Here is a 22,382-nt window from a genome sequence, read left to right as displayed (position 1 = left end):
CGATAATTTTATTTATTTATTTAATTATTTATTTAATTCTTTATTTAATTCTTTAATTTATTCAATTTATTCAATTTATTATTTAATTTAAAATTAAATAAAAGAGTTTAATTCGCTAAAATCCCATTCGTTATGTATGGATAACGAACTAGGTGATTCATAGCGAACTAGCTTCTGGTTCGCTAACCTAATTCGCTTCCGCACTATGTAACGAATCATCCCTTCGTTATACATATTTAACGAATCATGACACGATTCATGTCTTGATTCGCTTCCTTTAATTTAACGAATCAAGTAGCGATTCGCCTACATAAGGTAACGAATTGAGTTAGCGAATGGGCTAATTCGCTAACCTTAAGTTAAACGAATCGTCTGATTCGTACAAGTTGTACCTAGGGTTACGTGCACTGATATATAAGACAAGAAAACGAATAGTATTCCACTGTTCGCATTCTTTCTTCATCTTTAAGAAAACTATTCAAATTCTCTCTGAAATTTCAACCTTTTCGTTTGATACTTCAAAGATCTATTTGAGTTTCTAAGGTATAACTGATCTTGGCGAAATCATTTTCGTAAAAAATGGTCATGTGTTGACTGCTGAATTATGAAATTTTAGGGGTTTAAGGGTTTTGAACCTTTGAAACTCATTTGTGTATAATTTATGTTCATAATTGTATGATTTTGATGTCATTATGATCGGAATCACTTTCCGATACACTTGGTGGACTTAAATCTTAATTTGATTGTGGTTTGCCGGGTTAATTATTGTTTCGTGTTATTGGTGTTTACTGTTGGTTCGTTTAATCCTTAGTACATCTAGGTATTGAGTCTCAATCTCATACACCTAAGCTTACTAGTGTGATTCCGAGCTCAACGAGCTGATTATCCTGATGTTTCAACGATAGTTATGGTCCAATTGTATCTGGGTTTACCATGTTGACTATTATTGTTCATTCTAATTTTGACTTTGACTTTGTGTAGTCAAAGAATAAGTCTTATTTATGACCATTCGTTAGTCTTAGCGAACTGGAACTGTTTCGTGTCCAATTCGTTAAGATTTTACACGAACTAGCTTAGCGAATAAGATGTCACACGAATCAGATTTTGATTCGCTTAAAATATAACGAACTAGAGTTTAGTTCGTTAAAATTAATTAGTGATTCGCTAGGTTTAGTTCGTTAAGATATTTACTTGATAGCGAATCGCTTGATTCGTTATCTTGGTATAACGAATCAGTGTGATTCTTAACGAATGACATTTAAAAAAAAAATTAAAATTTTTATATCTTTTAATTTAATTCATTAATATTCATTTAAGTTAATTAAAGGATTTAAATCGTTTAATACACATATCTTTTGATTATACATTGTGATATCTATTCTCATATTCGTTTTATTTATATAGTAAAACATGGCTGATCAAGAACAACAAAATCAACTGCCACAGGAACAACCTCGTCAAGGACAACCACAACAACAAGATCAACAAGCTGAAATGATTTTATTACCGTTTGATAAGAAGCACAACATCTGTGCTTATGTTGATCACGACGTGACTGATTTGAGAACGTTTGGAGCTATGTTGAATTTCTTACGACGTTCGAAGATACATTATGCAATCACTGCTAAACCTAAAGTGTATCTTAGTATAATCAGACAGTTTTGGAACACGGCAGAATTTGTTGAGGAAAATAATTGGGTTCGAGCTACAATTAATCAGATTCCTATTACGATTGATGTTGAGGTCATTCGTCGGGTACTTCAATTTGACGATAGTGATGATTACCCGAGTGAATTTGACAGGACATTGGTTAGGGGTTTATTCACACGATTAAATTATGGTGGTGATATTCGTTGATCTATGTTGAACAAGAATGGGTTGTGTCCACCATACAAGTATCTGCTGCATGTTTTACTTCATTGTATGAGTGGACGTCGCGGTGGTTTTGATGAATGTAGACTAAGTTTACAATCGGCGTTTGTTGCACTAATCCTGAACAAGCCATTCAACTACTCAGAACTTATCTTTGATCATCTGAAAGAGCAAGTTTAGCAAACTGTACCTTCGAAAAAGTTCTTAATGTATCCACGCTTTCTACAGCTAATTATTCAGGATCTGATACCAAATTTGGTGATTGATCGATCGTTGGTGAACGATGTTCTTGATATGGAACATATGAAAGCTGAAACGGTGCATCGTATGTTAGTCTATAGAAAAGACAAACCACAGGATAAACGGATGATTGGTCATATAATCAATCCGGATTACGTATGTCCTCATAATGAGCGCTGGATCCATGATGATTCGGACTCCGAGCGTGAAGGGGGAGAAGGTGGGAACAATGATGGTGGAGATGATGATGGTGACAATGATGATAATAATGGTGATGGTGGAGCTAGTGAACGAGCTCTGAAAGAACAAAAAGATGCAGTCGATGCTGCCTTAGCTGCCACCATGAAAGCTCAGCTAGAAAGAAAACGAAAGGGCAAAGCTGTAGCTACTGGTGAACCATCAAAGAAGCCCCGTGTGTCTGCTGGGGCTGGGGTAATTATTGGAACTCCACCACCACGTCAATCAACTACTCAAATCTCGGCGGTGCCGCTAACTACTAGCACTCCGATGCTCACCTTGACAACGACGATGGTGTCACATGAGAGGCTCGGTCTTATTCCTCAAATGGCGTTGACCGAGATACCGAGGCCTCCTGGTGTGTTCTCTACAGTATCTTCCACCACATCAATGAGACCTCCTCCTCTGCCAACAACTATTCTTCCTCCACCTCCGCCAAGTGATGTATCTTTTATGAGGATTACTTGACCCCAAGGACCTGTTCAACCTGTTCATCCATCCGTATACAACTTGCCACCAGGTCGTCAAACTGAAATGCTGCTAAATCTGCTACATTTATATGAAAATCAAATGGCAGCTGATCGACAAACTCAAGAACGACTAATGGAGAATCAACGAAAAATGATGAGTTATATTTATTTCTGTCAGAAGGAGACTAAGTCGTTACGTACGATTGTTGAGTCTCAGGGGGTGAAATTAAAGGAACAAGAAGAGTTGATTTTACAATTAACTTGTAAAGAAGATGCCCTCAAGAAACTCAAAAATGACGATGATGATCCTGACGAATCTGATGCAGGAGGTGAGCCTAAACAATCGCATGGTTCATCCTCTGGTGCTGGTGTTAGTGGCGATGATGATTCGAACAAGCAGATAATTATTTATCAAGATCCAACAGCTGCCAAGCCAATAGAAATGATTGAGGCTAACACGGTGATATTTATTGATGGATCAGGGGTGGTTAGAAGTATGGTGAACAGAGATGAGATAGAGGTCGGTGAGTTTGTGGTTAGATCTTTGACACGGGAGCAGATTTCGATTCTGCTTGGGCTGAATGACGATCAGTTGACTGCTTTAGAGACTGAGCCCGATGTCGAAGTGATCAATGAGGATGAAATGGAAGTTGATCCGTTATTTATGGATACGAATTTTATTTATGAGAACGAGGAGATTGAGATGGAGGATGTGACAGCTGAAGAGTACCCGGACTTGTATCAACACGCAAACGTTGATCAAGGTGCTTCGGTATTTCATGAAGACGTAATTAAAGAGACTGAGGATGAACTGGAGAAGATTGTGCAGCGAACAGTTCCCTCACTCAAAGAAGTAACTGATGATGACATTGAAAGATGGTTCAAACGTCAGAAAGTGGGTAAGATTATAAGTGCTTATCGGTATGTAGATCAAGAAAGAAAATATACTGCTGCTGCTTGGATTGAGGCGAATCAGGTGACTACCTTCAAGACTGTTTCTAAGGTACATGGTGATATTGTCTCCTGGCTCTATGATTCAGACCTTAAAGTATGTATAGTCAAGTGGGAAAAGGGTGTCCAGTATTACGAGAGGATAATGGATGTTTTAACTCTACCCGCGTTGAGATGTACGTACCCTCGCGAGACGTCCATTTATCAATCGTGGGAATCACCGAACGGCTGAGTGGTTTCATTAACACTTACTGTTCGAGGTCAATCATGGCTTCAAATTCTTCAAGCCCCAGTTCCCAAGACGTAAGCGCATTGACGAGATTGATCCAAGGACCGACTGGAAGAAACTTGTCTTGAAAGTGAAGCCGCCAAAGACAATGAAAAAGGTTCCTATGAAGACAATGCCTCAAGATATTTATCTGTCTTTCAACCGTTGGTACTATGCCAATCATACTGGCGAGGTCGTTATTGTTTGTGGTCGAGGACTGCAGACCGAGCTCATCAAGATAATCGACCCGATGTGGTTGGTTAATTTATCAGAGACAGACAACGACGTGCTATACAGGAAGCAGATTTTGTTTGAACGCCAAGAAAATTACGACCTGGCTATGCAATTCCAACGAGTTGTTCGTGTGTGTCACGAACATGGAATTCATAGTTGCAGAGACTGGCAGTCCAAGTGCTTTAAATAAGTTAAAGACAAAGAGCTCAAGACGAGGGGGTGTCTGTTAGTGCACGGTTTTGCGTCTAGAGTCTTTGTATTTATCGTTAATGTATATTTGATGATTAATGTAATATTTAATGTTTATTTTGAACTAGTTCGTTAAGTTTAAGTCTAGTTCGCTAGGGATGTTAGCGAACTAAGTCTAGTTCGTTAAGGTTAAGTCTAGTTCGCTAAGGATGTTAGCGAACTAAGACATTATTATGTATTCCCTCCTGATTCGTTAGGGGATGTTAACTAATCAGGGGGTGGTTCGTTAAGTTAAGTTATGTAACGAAGGGGAAGCTGGTTCGCTAGGGGATGTTAGCGAACCAGGTCGCCTTCTATATATAGTGAACAACTGTTCACTTGTAAGAGAGAGAGTTTTGGTGAGATATAACATTATTCAGAAAAGATTTAAAGTATTTTACTCTCTCTCTCTCAAGCTTCACATTAACGTTATTACACATACATAACATTAAATCAAGGTTAATTATGAGCTGGATCTATAAACGTATTGATAGTATAGATTCAGATATGTCTATTGTTATTGATTATCGATACGGGAATCAACAATTAGGGTTTCGGTTTTGGGTTCAAACCGAACTTTCAAACCGTAAAAACGTTGTATTCATGTTCTAATCCGCGTTTTTGATCAAAAAAGTATATGTTCCTGGTTTGTAAACATGTTTAACATCAAAACATGATTTTACTTGATTTTTATGCTTTTTGGATGGTTAAACATGTTTAAAACTAATCAAGGATTAATTTTTCATGGTTAAACTATGTTAATCATGGTTAAAATCAATGTAAAAATCAATATTTACCTTAGGGTTTGGGCTGGAGGATGAAGAAGAACAGCAAGGGTAAGTATTTTCTGGAAAAGTTGGTCCAAAATATCTCTAATTTTTTTTATATAGAAAATACTAGAAGGGGGGTGGGCTGCCCCCTTTGCGGCCACCAATGTATAAGGCCCATTGGGCCTCCATTTTGGCCCAATGGTGCCTCGGTATTCGTGCCATACATAAACTTCGGTCCAAAATTTAATTCGGGTTTGGTTTTTCGCAAGAAAACTAGTTCGAGTGCGAAAACCAAGGCGAAAACGAGTGTTTTTCAGCTTCTTTTTGTAAAATAAGAAAAACGTATTGACTCGTTGTAAAATTCCAAAATATTTTCACGGATTGCTTAGAACATGTCATATAAGTGTTTTATAAATCTTTTTCGGCTGAACGGATGCTACAATGCTCGTTTTGATATTAACGATTGCGTTTAAGCTTATAGCGTATCGATAAACGAAACCTTTTCGTTTAAAGAGTTTTAAACGTACTGGGGCCTAAATATCAATATGTTAGCCTCTATAATATATCTATAACTCGTATATGACCCCTCAGTATGTATACGGGTCATAATTAGTATCGGTCGGTTACTCGTTTAAGCACTACGAATTAACCGATTTATCGTTTACTTGCTACATAGTGAATAGAATATACCTCGTTTTGTCACGAATGATATTGCACCATAAAAACGAGCATTTTATTCTCTTTAATTTGGATATGATATTGTTGTAATTTTTTTTTTCATTTTAAATAAATTAATATGTTACGTAGGGGTGTTCATTGTCAGTTTTGATGGTTTTTAAGTTAAACTTGTGAGTCAAACCGTTAATACTGATTTTTTGTCATCCAAAACCAAACTCAACCATTGAAAGTTGAAACCGAATCCGTTACTAACGACCTGGTTCCAGTTTGGTTTCGCAGTTTAAACTTTAATAATAAATTTAGTTTAAAATAATTAAAAATTTAAATGTACCATCAATTTTAACTAAAAACCAACATAACCGATTTCAACGATTTCAAGGTTTTAACCGAACCATAAACACTTATATTTATACGTTATTAACAGGTTCAAACACCCCCTGCATCGCGCGGGCATCCGTCTAGTATATATATATATATATATAAAGTTCATATTTTAAACTAAAAATTTATTTTGAGAGTTTAATGGTGTGTGTCCGTTAAATGAGTGTGAACTATACATAGGACAGAGAGAGTGGAGAGGTTTGGGTTAATGGCAGATCTAGTCCCTGGGTAATGGTGGTTTGATCACAAGTTGTAAAAACTAAAGTGTAAAGGGTAAAAAGCATATAATCGATACTTTAAATTAAAAATAACAAAAATAATATAAGTCATAAGAATTCGTTTTGTTATTAATAATTGCGGATACGAAATGAAAGTTTTTTTGTTGTTTAAAAATGAGTCGGGTTTCGGATTTGAAAATAAGTAATATTAGATGTGAAAACCATGTTGAGTGGGAAATGTCTTTATGAAATCTTGATTTCGAAAAGCATCCCCGTCCCTCTCTTGAAATCTTGTCGACCAGATTTTGGTGACAAACCCTAAAAGCAAATTGAATATCATCATGGCGGCTTACAGAGCCGATGACGACTACGATTACCTCTTCAAGCTGGTTCTAATCGGCGACTCCGGTGTCGGCAAATCCAATCTCCTCTCCAGATTCGCCAAGAACGAGTTCAATCTCGAGTCAAAGTCAACCATCGGCGTTGAATTCGCCACCAGAAGTATCCGTCTTGATGATAAGATTGTCAAGGCTCAGATTTGGGATACTGCTGGCCAGGAAAGGTATTATTATTATTATTAGATCTGGGTTTCGGATATTATTTTTTTAGGAATTGTTTTGACAAATCACCCTCACACTTACTTGATTTTCACTCGATTCCGATCACAACCAAGATTATGATCGAACTGGGGAAACAGAGTGGAAATTGTACAAATTCTAGAATTCCTGTGAATTGTTTTGAATTTCGGTGGATAAATGTATTCTTATAAGGATCTATTGTTGAAATGACGGTAGTGGAAATTAATTATCCAAACTGTTGCGTATGTGTTGATAATAATCCGACTAATGACACTCTTAAGTAACATAATCATTATCGAAGATGTAGACTTGATTTTCACTTGATTCTGATCAAAACAATGATTATGAATGAAATGAGGAAACTTACAAGTGAAATCAAGTGGAAATTAAGTGTAAACCGAGTATAATTCTATAATGATTATGCTGCTGGTAGAGCTGTAAACAAACGGAACCGAACAGAACAAGGCATTGGTCATGTTCGTTCTTTAAGCTTTAATCGGACAAGTGAACTGTTTACGAACATTAAGGAAATGAACTTGTTCGTAAAAGGTTCTCAAACACCTAATCGAACGAATACAAATGAACACAAACAATATTTTATTTGATCTGCCTAAACGATAATGGTCAGTGCCAAACTGCCGACAATTCGATAATGATCTGGCTACGAGTTTACATATTTATATTTATGAGCATGGATATGATGGAAAACTAAATTTGTGTAGAAATGATGAGAATAGATCCGGGCCTTTAGAAATTTTAATAATGTGTGGCTAAGATTGACGACATCTTATTAATCACAGTTAGTGTTTGACTAGTTAGATTTAAGGGTATTTTTGAATGAAATCATCTCCAAATTCTTTCAATTAATTCTAGTCAAACATTTCCTTTATTTAAAATATTTAACGACTTTTAAATTTATATTTTTAAATTTAGCTTTAACAATAGATATAAAAAATAATGATATTTTGAATAATAGCAGATAAAAAACAGTTAAATAAAACAAACAACACATAACAAAAATAGTGTTATCTTTTATAACAACACATACAGAAAATATTGTATTTATAATACACACACTAAAGCAACACATTAAGAATGTAGTACTATTTTTATATAATAGTACAGACAAAAACAAATAAAAAATAGTATTATTTTTTATAACAACACATTCTAAAATAATGCTATTTTTTTTAATAGACATACAAAAACAAATAAAAAATAGTATTATTTTTTATAACAACACATACTAAAACAACACATTACAAAAATAGTGCTGTTTTTTGTTAATAGCACATACAAAAATAAATAAAAAAGTAGTGTTATTTTTTTATAAAAATACATTACAAAAATAGTACTACTTTTTATAATAGCACATACAATAACAAATAAAAAATAGTGTTTATAACTTATGGCCCACACATGCTAAAACAACATGGTACAAAATAGTGCTGCTTTTTATAATAGCACTACAGAAACACATACAAAAATTAGTTTTATTTTTTATATGTGCTGTTAAAAAGGCTTTTATAAATAAATATTTGATGATATAAATATGGGTAGCATGAACTTAGGAATTACCAAAACAACAATATTTATCTGTTATCATTTTACCCTTCATGCCCACTAAGCAATTAATCCATATGACACATTTGTATTGGTTCTTTTCATTCTCACAAGAAAAACTATTTCTATCTGACCCCCCCCTCCTTATATTTATATGTTTGGTTACTTATAAATATAAATTAATTACATATTTCTCATATATATTTTTGTATGCAGTTAGTAATATTGCTTAAATCTATATGATACGATTAGAAAAGTCATTTGACAATATAAAAAAATAACCTTTAACGAACAAACATAAACAAATAAATTTTATGAATATAAACAGAAGTTAATGAATGAAAACGAACACATTATTGAACGTTCACAAGCACCATTGACTGTCCTCTATTCGTGTTTGCTCATTTGGTTAATCGAATGGAGTTCCTTGTTCAGGTTCGTTTATTTATTAAACGTACAAACATAAAAGAACTTCTCGCTGAATGGTTCATGAACAGTTAGCTGAACGTTCGATTTATTTACAGCCCTAGCTGCTGAGATTGCCCTTGGCAAATAAACTGAAAGTTAGGAGTGGATAGTAATTTGGATTATTATCAATGATTTTAAAGAAACTGCACTATTTGATCTTAAGGTACCGCGCGATCACAAGCGCATACTATCGAGGAGCTGTTGGGGCACTACTAGTATACGACACTTCACGCCATGTCACCTTCGAGAACGTCGAGAGGTGGTTAAAAGAGCTTCGCGATCACACCGACCCCAACATTGTGATAATGTTAGTAGGTAACAAAGCCGACCTACGCCACTTGCGTGCAGTCCCCACCGAGGAGGCGAAAACTTTTGCAGAAAAAGAAAACACATACTTTATGGAAACATCAGCTCTTGAGGCATTAAATGTTGAAACCGCGTTTACAGAGGTTTTAACACAAATACACAATGTGGTAAGCAGAAAAGCACTTGAAGCAGGTGATGATCCTTCAGCTTTGCCTAAAGGTCAAACTATTAATGTTGGGTCAAAGGATGATGCTGGCAAGAAAGTTGGTTGTTGTTCCGCTTAAGGATGTGGTAAGCTTTATTCGAGTAAGTACTTTACTTTAAATTATTTGTGTTTTTTTCTTGTATTTAGTTTTAAATGATTAGTTTTGCATGTAGGATTTGAGACAATTTTCTCTGAGTACATTTGAATATTTGATCATGCTCGGTGTATAAGACTATTAACATATGTGATTTCTATGATTCTTTTTGTAATATTCAGGAGTTTCTTACTTTGACGTTTATGGAGTCGATAAAACCGCTTCACTGTCTGTTCATTTGTTTGTTTTCTGTCTATATGAGTAATGGTAATTGGTAAATTGTCATTAACTTTTGTTTTAAAAGTTCTAATGTGGATAAAATTTCCAGGAGTTTGGATTTTGTCTTACAGCTACTTTTGACATGTGGTGTTTTAAAGACGTTGAGGAGAATTTACCACTAGGGCTATGTAGGGGTGTTTATGGGTTGGGTTTGGGCTTAAACCGAAAACTTTAGGTCAAAAGTTCACATTGTGTTTAGTTTATTTATCACAATGAGTTTGGTTTGGTTTTATCATTTTGGATTTTAATTTTTGAGCCCAAAATAATAAACTTGGTCTTCAAACTTTTTTTTTTGTTGTTAATTCATCATAATTGTTTATTATACATTTAGGTTTCAGTGTTTCATTGTTATTAATTTTTAAAACTTACTTTAAACTGGTTAATTTGGGGCCGGTTCTGTTCAATGTGGTTCAGTACTTCAGTTCAGTTTCTTTGATTTTTGGTTGATGAAAAGCCGAACTAAAAAATCGGTTTTCTATTACACACAACCAAAACGGTGGTGTTTTATATGGTGCTGTTATTTTGGTTACGTTGGTTATTCGGATTATTTTGGTTTTGAATAGAAAATTATATAAATACCTATATACATACAATCACCAGCATTCAAATGCTCCTCAACTTATAATCACCAAACTACATATAAACAAACTAGCCCTATATGACATGAACGTTTGTAAGGCCATTTTTTGATGCATTTTACTTGGTACTCATGGTCACAATCGAGCAACCGGATCCTTTTTTTGATCCTCAAAACTCCATCTGCAAAGCCCAAATCAACATCAGATGATCAGTTGAGAGGGTTAAAAAGGTAAACCTGATTCAGTCCAAATAACTAATTATTATTTCCTTGAAACAATCTGTGATTTGCTTGGATAACGGGGACCATAGGAATCAACATGTAAGTGTTTTCTGTTAAGAAATACCTGGCAAATGACACAGAAATTATGTTCATCACTCGTCAACAGGAGTTAAAACTTGTGAATGATGGCCGAATGAGGCGAATTATCTTGTTTTTAGATGGTCTGAAATAAACTTAACCGGCAAGCCTGAGTCATTGTCGCCGAGCTGTTCACGTTAGATGTGCACAAAAAAACCGGTTCCGGAACCTAACTGGTGGAACCGAACCGCAACCGGTTCCAGTTCCAACCCGGTTGGAACAATACCCGGTTTGGGTATTTTTGTACCCGAAAATCGTACCCGGTTCTCCTATTTGTATGTCAGTACCAGTTCCAACCCGGTTCCTACCCGGTTCTTAATTGGAACCGGTTCGGTTCGTACCCGGAAAAACCGGTTCCGACGGGTTTTTTAGACACCAATTAGCCGTTGGAACCGGTTTCCAACGGTAATATAGCCGTTGGAACCGGTTTTTTAGACACCAATTAGCCGTTGGAACCGGTTCCAACGGTAATATAGCCGTTGGAACCGGTTTTTGAGACAATAGATCCGTTGGAACCGGTTCCAAAGGTAATATAGCCGTTGGAAACCGGTTTTTGATGCCCAAACCTATATATAACTTGTTTCCATTACTTGTTTCACCACCAAACTAAAAAACAAACTAAAATACTACTCCTTTAGCAAACCCGTTCCTTTACCCCGACCATCCAACTAAATATTATTATGGCACCCATCAAAAAACTAACAACAAGGCTAAGAAGAGTGTTTTTGTTGCCCCCGTTCCTATTACGGAGGACCCAAGGGTTGTTACGGTAGTCAACCATAACCGCAACCAAGACATATGGAAGAATTGGGATTTGATTGTGGATGACGAAGGTTATCAAAAGGCTCGTTGCAAACTATGTGGTTCAATATTAAAGCACGATTCCAACTCTACTTTGAGAAAGCACATCGAGAAGCCATATTGCAAGGCGTTGAAAGGATTGGTGCGACCGATCAAATTGACTTGGGTAAAGATGGTACACTATTTCGTTACAACACGACTCAAGTTCAAGATAGAATGGCAAAGTTCGTTATTCAACGAGGTTTGCCGTTTAACCACTTTGATGACCCGGAGTTGACGTCGTTGATTCGCGAAACTCTACAACCGAGATACACACATGTAAGTCGTACTACCTTAAGACGTCATTGTATCAGGTTGTGGGAGTTTGCTAAAAAAGAGTTAATCGAGTCTTTTCATTCTTTAGAAGCCATGGTTAGTTTAACTACCGATGTTTGGTCGGCACCACACGGGTTGCCCCGAATCATACATATGTGTCACCGCTCATTGGGTTGATCCGGTGACATGGCAATTGATGAAACGCACCATCACTTTTGAAAACTTCCCGTTCCCACATACCGCCGAAAAATTGTTTGAATTACTTGATGAAGTTATAACGACTTACAACTTGAGAAATAAAATATTTTCGATTTCGTTTGACAACGCTTCAAAAAATGCTAAGGCGGCTGAAAAATTTATCATTAAATATTCACCACCTTGTTTCAGGGATTTTTTTCATGTCCGATGTGTTGCACATATCATCAACTTGGTTGTTCAAATAGGTCTTGACAATGAACACATTTGTGATGATTTAAAATACTTTAGACTTATGTTACAAGATGTCTTCAAAAGTGGTAAAAGAAGACATCTTGAATATAAGAACTATTGCAAGTCGGTTGAAAGAAAGTATTTGGGGCCGAATTGGGACGTTCCAACCCGTTGGAACTCAACTTGTCATATGTTAAAGTGTGCTTTTGCCCAACGCCAAACTTTACAAGCTTTTCATAACAATCTTGTTGAAGAACGCGAGGCCGATATGTTTCCGGAAAGTGTTTGGGTCCAAGTCGGTTATTTGTTGGAGTATCTTGATGTGTTCAAAAAGTCAACAACAAAATTATCGGGAGTCTATTACCCTACTAGTTGTTGGGTTTTGCAAGAATTGTACTATATGTCTTGTGTTTTTAAAAGCTTTGCGGAGAAGAACAAACTCTTCGAAAATATTGTTGCGGTGATGAAAGAAAAGTTTATAAAATATTTTGAAATCATACCGCCGGTCTTTACTTGTGCCGCCGCATTAAACCCCTATTGGAATGTTAATGGGGTTGAAACAACGATTGAGGAAATATTCGACAACTTAGGTATGCATGAGATTGACCCGAAGTTATCGACGGAAGCGAAGGACAAGTTCAACAAAAACCTTCAAGACCTTTATGACCATTATTTTCAAATGTATGGTCCAAGCACGAGATCGTCTTTTGTGAAAAAAACAACTGGTAGTCCATGCAATGACCCACTTATAAACTTGATGAATGGGATTCGTGAATCGGCATCTAAGAGGCAAAGAGGAAACACACCAAGTAGCGAACTTGGTCGATATAGTGGAGCAAACTATGTTGAGGGCGCAACGGTCGACGAAATTCGCAATATTGATTTGTTGGCTTGGTGGAAAGGTAAACAAAACGAATTTCCCATTCTATCCGCCATGGCTCGTGATTTGCTTGCCGTACAAGCCTCAACGGTTGCTTCCGAATCGGTTTTTTCTCTTAGTGGGAGGGTGTTATCTATGCGAAGAACAAAACTAACTCCCGAGTCTCTAGAGGTTTGCATTTGCCTAAAGGACCATTTGGATGCGGTGGATCGTGTACAACACATGGCGAACTTTGAAGACGAAATACCAATAGAGCGTCATATTCATGATGAGGAGGCGGAGGACGGGGTTTCTTCCGATAACGAAGACGAGGGTGAAGACGAGAATGAAGACGAAGAAGAGTTGTAATTATTTGTTTTGGTAAAATTATTTGTAACTTGTTCAACTAATATTTAGTTTTGATTTGTTTTATTATAATTACTTTTGTTACTCATGATTAATTTTTGTTACTTTTTTAATAACGACGAGCATTTTATTTATTTAAAAACTAACTATTACAAACATTATTAAAACATAAACGATACTAAACATAACAACTAAAACATAAAAAACAAAGTCCGTCGTTTTAATCCGGGAATACTTATTTTTGGGTTGTAGAGCCGGACGACTCTCCCACTTCCGTTTTTTTAGCTTCCAATCTTCTTTTCTCTCGACAATACTTATTCGTATGTTTTCGTAATGTCGAGTTGGACCCTGCTTTAAGAAACTTCGAGCAATATTTGCAACGTGCCAACTCATGTGAGTCGGTCATGAGACACAAATCGTAATGAACCCAAACATCGGGGCATCTTGTTGTTTCGATCAGCATAACAACATCATCATTGGTTGCCATTTGTTGTCGGTTTAAGGTTAATTGTGGTTTGGAGTGTGTTTTATAGTTTTGGAAGTGGTTTAACAAGTAAACAAACAAACCTTGCTATTCATAGTAAGAAAATAACCTATTTATAGTTAAAAAACCGGTTCCAATGGTCAAAAACGGCTATATAGCCGTTGGAACCGGTTCCTAACGGCTCTAATTTTTAGATTTCAAAAAAAACCGGTGGAACCGGTTTTTACGTAAAAACCGGTTCCGGTTCATACCCTACCCAGTTCTTAAAAGTTCGCATATCTAGGCATCGGTTCGGGTCGGGAACCGAACCGGTTCTTGATTGGAACCGGTGCCATTTTATAACCCGGTGTAAAAAAACTGGTTTGGAATCGGTTCGGGTTTTCCATTTGAACCCGATTTGTGCACCTCTAGTTTACGTAGTGCAAGAAACGCATGTGCATAGAAATAAATAAAACAAGATATCAGATTTAATAAATGATGAACTTCAGTTCATAGGAGTTTATGAGACCGACATTAGATCCGTACGTCATATCTAGTTTTTGTTGCAAAACCATCATTGTTGTTCAAACTTCGAAAATGCCATTAAACAGTTTGAGAGAATAGCAGAAAACAAAGATGCAAAAGAACCTTTGTTGCCACTTTTAGTAGAATGACCAAAATCCATAATTTGTCTCAAACCATATATAACATCAGTGTAATTTACTCTTTTAAGTGTTAATTATGATTTCAAAAACATTACTTATGATTTGGGAGATTGTATGCATTAGAAAATAGAGATATGAACAACTAGCTCAACCTATTTACATGTTTCTTTTGTAGCGAAATTTAATAACTTGACTTTTTATGTGTGTGCGCGTGCGTGATAGAGAGAGAGAGAGAGCACCTCTTTTAGAAGAATTTTGAGACGGGGAAAGCTATGATGCCTTCCAACTGACTTGGTCATCGATTGATGCTGACGAGCCTCATATGCGATTACGCCATGTGGCAATGCGGGACCCGCAAGCCTAGGCCTATATGAAGTAAATGGTGATTGAAAATGACAATCCATGTGTTTGAAATATTAAAATTAAAAGTAACCAAATGAATTGTTGGTTTTGGCATGTAGGTGAAGAATGGCGTACCCAATATGTTAGTCAATCATTGTTAGTTGGGGGGTTAAATGTAATTGTGTAATAGTTCATAGATTGTATGTGCCAAGTTGTGATAGTATTATGAGTTTGTTGGTTGTTAGAGTTGTTGAGGTATATCTACCTAAACGGTTAATTAGATGATTAGCTATTGATTGTGGTATCTTCTTCTCTCTTTGATTCTTATCTCAATTTGTAGCTAACAACGCTATCAGCACTATCGATTCTCAATATTGTGACCCAATTCTATCAGTTCTTTGTTCCCTTACTTCCAATTTGTTTCAATTCATCTGAAATTGACTAACTGTTCAATCAATTTCATCAAAATCCATCCAAATTCACTTCGTTTCGTTTAATTTCAGGTTCAATTGATCGATTGCTTGATCAATTTCACCTAATTTTGTACAATTTAGCCCCAATTTGAATTAATTCCTTATAACAATTCAAACAAAGATGACGACACATAACCATACAATGTCAAGTATAAGAACATGATTAGACCTTGGTTCGTTTAGAATTTGTGATAACCAATAACTTAACAGAATTAGATGGATTCAAAACAATGACGCTCCAGAATGCTGATACCTCGCTTCTATGAAGATATAGTTGGAGAACCAGGTAAACGAAATTCTCATAAACATTCAAGCAATGAACTCTAATCTAGTCAATCAGAATCACAATAACGATGGTGGTCCTATTGGTTCTACAAACAACACACCGTTCAATTCTTACCATAACAGCCAAAATAGCTTAACTAAGGCAGATTTTTCAAAATTTAATGGTGAGAACGTTGAAGGATGATTGTGCAAATTGGGACACTTCTATGAAGTTGATGCTACACCTGAGAATTTGAAGGCTAGGTTTGCTTTTGTACATTTGGAGGATATGTTACTGTTATGAAGTTAATCATTTGTTAAATCAAAGGGTGGCAATATTGAAGGTATGTAAGGGCCAGAGTATAGAGAGTTTATAACATCAAGATTTGGTATTGTTCTTAATCAATATGCTATAGCCTCTTTGGTATATTTGAAGTAATTATGGCAGCCTCTGATGTGTTAAAATTAGTCTAATAATTATGAACTAAATTACGCTAATCTAGACACTAAGTAATACTCCAGACTCTTTAAAACTCGACTAAACTACTAAACGGCAAGTGAAACGATCTACTCTAGTAAAGCTAAGTAAGTCCAGATATCGAACCCATGAGACTCTTTAAATTACATAAGTTAACTAATTAGACACGACTATTAATCAATATTATTAGGGGGGGGGGGGGGTGTTACCTAAAAACTAAATTTAAATTATTTAAGAAAAAACAAGTAAAATAAACAAAAGTCACTTTAATTGATTTAAATCATATAACGATAACAAACTACCTAGGCTAGAATCCCCAAAGTTCTAGTTATCAATTAATAGGAAAATGCTTGTTATGAAACTGGGATTATAAAATAGTCATTTAAAAGAAAACCCGAACAAGACCCCTGACCCTTCTCAAGAAGACACCTATGGATTTCTATTAATGTAACATCACGGAAAACTCGAGCTAAATATGTCAAAATTCTAAAGTTAAGGGACCAATTCTGCCAAGTTCCAAACTCAAGGACTTAAAATATAAATTCTGATTTCCTGACCCATCGCGCTACGTGATGGATCAGAAGAGAGACCCATCGCGCATCGCGATGGGTTATCTGACACGTTGTGACACGTGTGCCACGTGGCACACGGTGGCATCGTCTGCCGCCACGTGTCACCACGTGGCAACACGTCCGCCACGTGTCACCACGCAGCATAACGCCTGCCACGTGTCGCCACGTGGCAGGCCTACTCCGTGACTCAGCAAGCGTACGTCGCGGTACGCGACAGGCTAGTCAAGGAACCCATCGCGTACCGCGATGGGATCCAAAATCAGGTCTATAAATAGCAAGTCCGGGATTTCACTTTCCACACATCAAATCACACATACTACTCTCTCTCTCTATCATCTCTCTAAACCTCGAAGTTCGTGCCCTCGATCCACCTCGATAAACGTGCACAATTCCTCGATTTCCATGCCCTACTTTGATAGTCGTACCACTCCACGACGATATTCCAAACAAGAAGGTGGTGCCGTTTTGACGTCCCGACGATTATTTAGAAGTGCGTGCCGTGAAGTATTGATGCGTCTCGATAAGCGTGCTAAGGTGGAGTACTGGTCAAGGAAGGTTGATAAAGAGAGTGACGTCGAAGTACTGCTCGAGTATCTAGGGTTTATAAGCCAAGTAAAAGGTAGGCATAATGCCCGAATAAAATAATAATAAATTATTGTAAAGGCTTAAACCTTAAGTCGGGGTTATACTCAATACCTTGATAAATAAAATAAATACATAACAAAAAAAAGAAAAGAAATGTAAAATTATATATATAAGTATATATATATATATGTGTGTGTGTGTGTGTATGGTTATTCTTTGTTATAAATATTATTTAAAGTATAATGAGTATACTTAAATAATAAAGAAAATAATACGTTTTATAAATAAACTAAAGGTTTATAAATTACTTTTAAAACTAAAGGTTTTAAAGTAAAAGAGATTATGAACTAAAGGTTCATCGAGGTAAAGATTATAAAATTAAGACTAAAGGTCTTAAGCCGGATTGTATATCCGACTAACAAAAGTTATACTCGTACTGTAGGTGCGAGATAGTAAGGGAAAGACCCTCGGACGACGTTGAAGCCGATCCAAAGCTAAAAGGTGAATACACCCCAAACTTTTAAACTTGTTTTCAAACGAGTCAATGTGTTACTTGAAAAACCTTTACATGAGACTAAGTGTCTTTAAAACATTTATAAACAAAAAGTAAAAGCCTATCCCTCAGGCTGTCGTGTATGTTTGTCTGGATCCTTACATATATGGTAGTACGCGGGGTGCGCATCGCACCACACCTGGTCGTAGTACGCTTTCCTGCGGGGAGCACGACCTTTTGTATACGAACGGTACTTAACTAAGTTGAACACTGCGGTGTTTGCTGGGGTACTTAGGTAGAGACTTGAGTTTGTAAATTGTGTTATAACTTTATTATTCCTAAGCCAAGATGGGCCGAGGCTTGCGTAACCCTCGAGGGGTAATAAAGTAAAAGAAAATAGTTTAGCGTCAGCATATTCACTAGCATTCGTTGCTGACGTATTTTATAATATTTTGCAGGTAACCAAGAATAGAGCTTGAAGGACGAAGGGCTCAAGAATACGATGGCTCGGATATTTTGTTTAAATATTAAATATGATGTTTTTGTAAACTTATAAACAAGTAAACTTAAATGAGACTTTTGTCTTGTCTTTTGTATTGTAAATATTTATAACTTAAATCCACATGTTTTTATAAGACTTCCGCATTAACCCGCTACCCTGATTTATTTACAAATGTGGTACCAACTATTGATTACACTCCTAGGCCTAAGATGGGGGTGTGACAGGTTGGTATCAGTGCCATCGATCTTAGCGAATTGTGTATCATAAAACAATACCCAAGCTTCGATCCAAGCGTAGGAAATATTTACTTGTTTATTTGAATAGGGATAAGATTGGCTGGTAACCCTTTCTTTCCCTCTCCTCAATCTAAACCACCTAACCTAGATATCTTACGAGAAATTAATGGAGTATTATGATAATGAAGCAAGAAGGGCAAGAAAATACTACAAGTTTCCAAGAGGCGTCATGAGTAAAGATTATTATGAAGCATTCTTCAACGAGGAACACAATCAAACCAAGCCATACCATTATCCCGACAATGAGCCAAGTCCTATTTACCACTTAGACAATACTCCACGTCAAGTATACCAAGCACCAAGGTACTCAAGTTACCATCCGCCAAGTATACCCATGTATCAACCATCCGAAGTACCAACATATTATCCTTCCGAAATTCCTACCTATCAACCAACCAAGGTCCCGCCATATTATCCATCCGGAGGTTCAACACACTTACCACCGAATCCTCACCCTTCATATGCTTTCCTCTCCAATCGACCAATCAAGGAGGAACTCAGATCTCCCTCATCCGACTGGATGAAATGCCACTCAGATCAGTGAAGGTGGCATACCGGAACATCTACCATGGATGCTGTCGATTCCCACCCCAATGATGAAGGACCATCTCGCAAGCCCAAAATGAGGGTGACGATGCCGTAAGAGAGCTTTCGCATGCCCGCAGTGCCAAAAGAGACTACCCATTTGGAAGAAGAGAATTTGGAGGAAGAGAAAGATCCGGAAGAAGAAATGGAAGAAGAGTCTGAGGAGGAACCTGAGGAGGAATACCCTGAGAATCCCAATGAAGAGACAACACCGAATGCAGAATTATCTGATGATCAATCGCATTGACAAGAAGATGTACAACCTTACTTAGGATATGGCTCCATGGATCCCTACATGCAATTTCTTCAAGAGCTCAAGAGTAAGGCATCATCAAGCTTCCCACCGTACTTAGGCAAGATCCCATCAGTTGAAGAACAAGCAAACGGAATCCGAGAGCAGAATGAGGCTGCTGAAGCTTTCTTCAACTATCAATCCGATGTGACTGCTTCTCCATATCCGGATCCAAGAAATCATTTCGACGTTGTCATGATGGGGTACCGTGATCCGCCACCCCGCTACGGTTATCCTAATGACATTCCCCAGTCACAGGAGGAACATCTTGATCGAGCCCTACATGAGAAGGATGAATTGAGAAAGAAGATAGCTGTTGAGGGGAAGAAAAAGAAGAAGATAGGAGAGACGCTTCTTCGAAAATGCAACAAGCTAACCAAGGTTGTGAAGAAATTCATGAAGGATTATGAGGATGGTGATGATGGCGTGTTTTCAAGAAATAAAGTTTATGTGTTAAGCTAGTTTGTATGTTATATGTATGATGTATTAAGGATAGGAGTTTATATATCGCATGGACGATATATAAAGTTTGTTGTAAAATAATATATATATATATATATATATATATATATATATATATATATCATGGTATGATATATATATGTGTGTGTTGAATAAGAATAAATCTTGTATTTAAGAAAAGAAATATGTTAAATTTCAGATAAAAAGAAAAAGACTGAAAAAGAATAAAAGATCAAAATGTCTCGACAAAGTGATAACCGAGAGGCTTCCCGAAAAGAAGCCGAAAAACGAGAAGAAAAGGGAAAGCTCCTGAAAGAGAACAAGAGGAACCAATACCTGATAAATACATGAAACAAATCCAAAGAATCATAAAAGATGCCGTAAGGGCTGAAACCGAATTTAGATCCCAATCTAGACAAACGAAACATTCACAATCTGCAAATCCTTCTCGAAAATCCGTTTCTAAACCCTGTTCTAGACCTTCACGTATGTAAGAAAGTGTGCATGAGTCAAACGCTGATGGTGGAGTTCGTCAAGAATTTAAGAAACTCAAAATTGGTGGGTGTTCGTTCAAGGATTTCAAATACTATGGACTGAAGGAGTTCCATGGCGACAAAGGGGCCATCACAACTGTAAGGTGGCTTGAAGAGATGGAGACGATCGTAATAACAAGCAAATGTTCCAATGAAGAAAAGATCCAATATTCTGCCCTAATGTTCAAAGGGTAAGCGCTTGAGTGGTGGAATACGATGCTCATGAGTAGAGGAAGGGAGATGACCTAACTTGGAACGAGTTCAAGGAGTTGTTGATGGCAAAGTTTTATCCGATGCACGAGACGGACCAAATTGAAACCAAATTCTTGACTTACAAGGTTGTTGGAACAAATCTTCGTGAGTATAATACAAAATTCCACGAATACTGTTGATTGGTTCCCCAACTGGTTACCCCTGAATCCAGCAAAGTCACACGTTATATATGGGGACTACCACGAGAGATTCGTGCATGGTAAGGTCTCACTTGCCACAAACCACCGACTCCGCAATGGAATTGGCTGGATACTTGATAGGCGGAATGATCCGCAACAAAGAAGAGGATAAGAAGGTAGTAATGACGCACGACCAAAGGAGAACGAGTGAAGGCAGTCGATTCAAAGGAAAGGGTGTGAATCAACAAACTAGATTCAACTCAAACACTACGCCATGCAAAACCTGCAAAAGATATCCCAAGGGTCGATGCAACTTGGCTCCATCCTCCACAACAAGAAACTGTGAATCATGTAATAGACCCGGCCACGCTACGGCCGATTGTTGGAAGAAAAAGATGATCTGCTACAACTGTAAAGAAATGGGACATCTAAGCTTTGAATGCCCCAAGAACAAACCCGTGACTGGTGGTGCGGGTGGTAGCGGTCAAAAGAACGAGCCCAAGAAGGGTAATGCAAGAGTTTTCGTCCGTGATACGAAGAAAGCGGCCGGCACGCCGGAAACCATCACCGGTACGTTCCTAGTTAACAACACTTATGCTAGAGTCTTGTTTGATTCGGGTGCCAATTTAAGTTTTATAGATTATAACTTTTGTAGTCTATTAAACGAACCTTTAATCAAACTCAATAAAACTCTAAACGTCGAGACCGCTAATGGTGAAATTGTTAAAATCTCCGAAGCTCTAGAAAACGGAAAAATCTTATTAGCCGGTTACGTTTTGCCTATCCAATTGATACCTATGACTCTTGCAGGTTTTGACGTCGTATTGGGTATGGATTGGTTATCCGACAACCATGCTCGTATCCTTTGCAATAGCAAAACCGTTGAACTTCAAGCCCCAGATAAGCGAACTATTTGATTTGAAGGGGTTAAAGATGCTGGCCAAGTTAGCCTAATCTATGTGATAAGAGCTAACAAATGTTTAAATCAAGGATGCTTAGCATTCATGGCCTACGTCCCCGAAAAATCTAAACCAAAGGAAATCAAAGACGTTCCTGTTGTTTATGATATTATTGATGTCTTTCCCGATGAACTTCCTGGAATTTCTCCCGATCCGTATCGCCTCGCGCCAATCGAACTGAAGAAACAACTTGACGAGCTTCTCGAGAAAGGTTTCATACGACCGAGTTCATCACCATGGGGAGCGCCGATACTATTCGTCAAAAAGAAGGATGGATCC

General features: G+C 37.1%; 1 protein-coding gene across 1 annotated transcript; it reads left to right on the top strand.

Annotated features, from left to right (window-relative positions):
* Positions 1 to 6,805: 6,805 nt before the first annotated feature.
* On the top strand, positions 6,806 to 9,979 carry LOC143593570 (ras-related protein RABA1f-like). The gene is made up of 2 exons (XM_077073164.1): positions 6,806 to 7,109; positions 9,320 to 9,979. Exons 1-2 carry the CDS (start codon positions 6,889 to 6,891, stop codon positions 9,744 to 9,746), a joined length of 648 nt encoding a protein of 215 aa, XP_076929279.1. The 5' UTR covers positions 6,806 to 6,888; the 3' UTR covers positions 9,747 to 9,979.
* Positions 9,980 to 22,382: the final 12,403 nt, after the last annotated feature.

This window comes from Bidens hawaiensis, unplaced genomic scaffold (assembly GCF_021521415.1).
Source record: "Bidens hawaiensis isolate Kalapana, Puna unplaced genomic scaffold, B.hawaiensis_p1.1 tig00042372_1, whole genome shotgun sequence".
In the NCBI taxonomy this organism is placed as follows: Eukaryota; Viridiplantae; Streptophyta; class Magnoliopsida; order Asterales; family Asteraceae; genus Bidens; species Bidens hawaiensis.
Note: the sequence above shows the minus strand (reverse complement) of the source record. Positions and strands in the feature narration are given on the sequence as shown.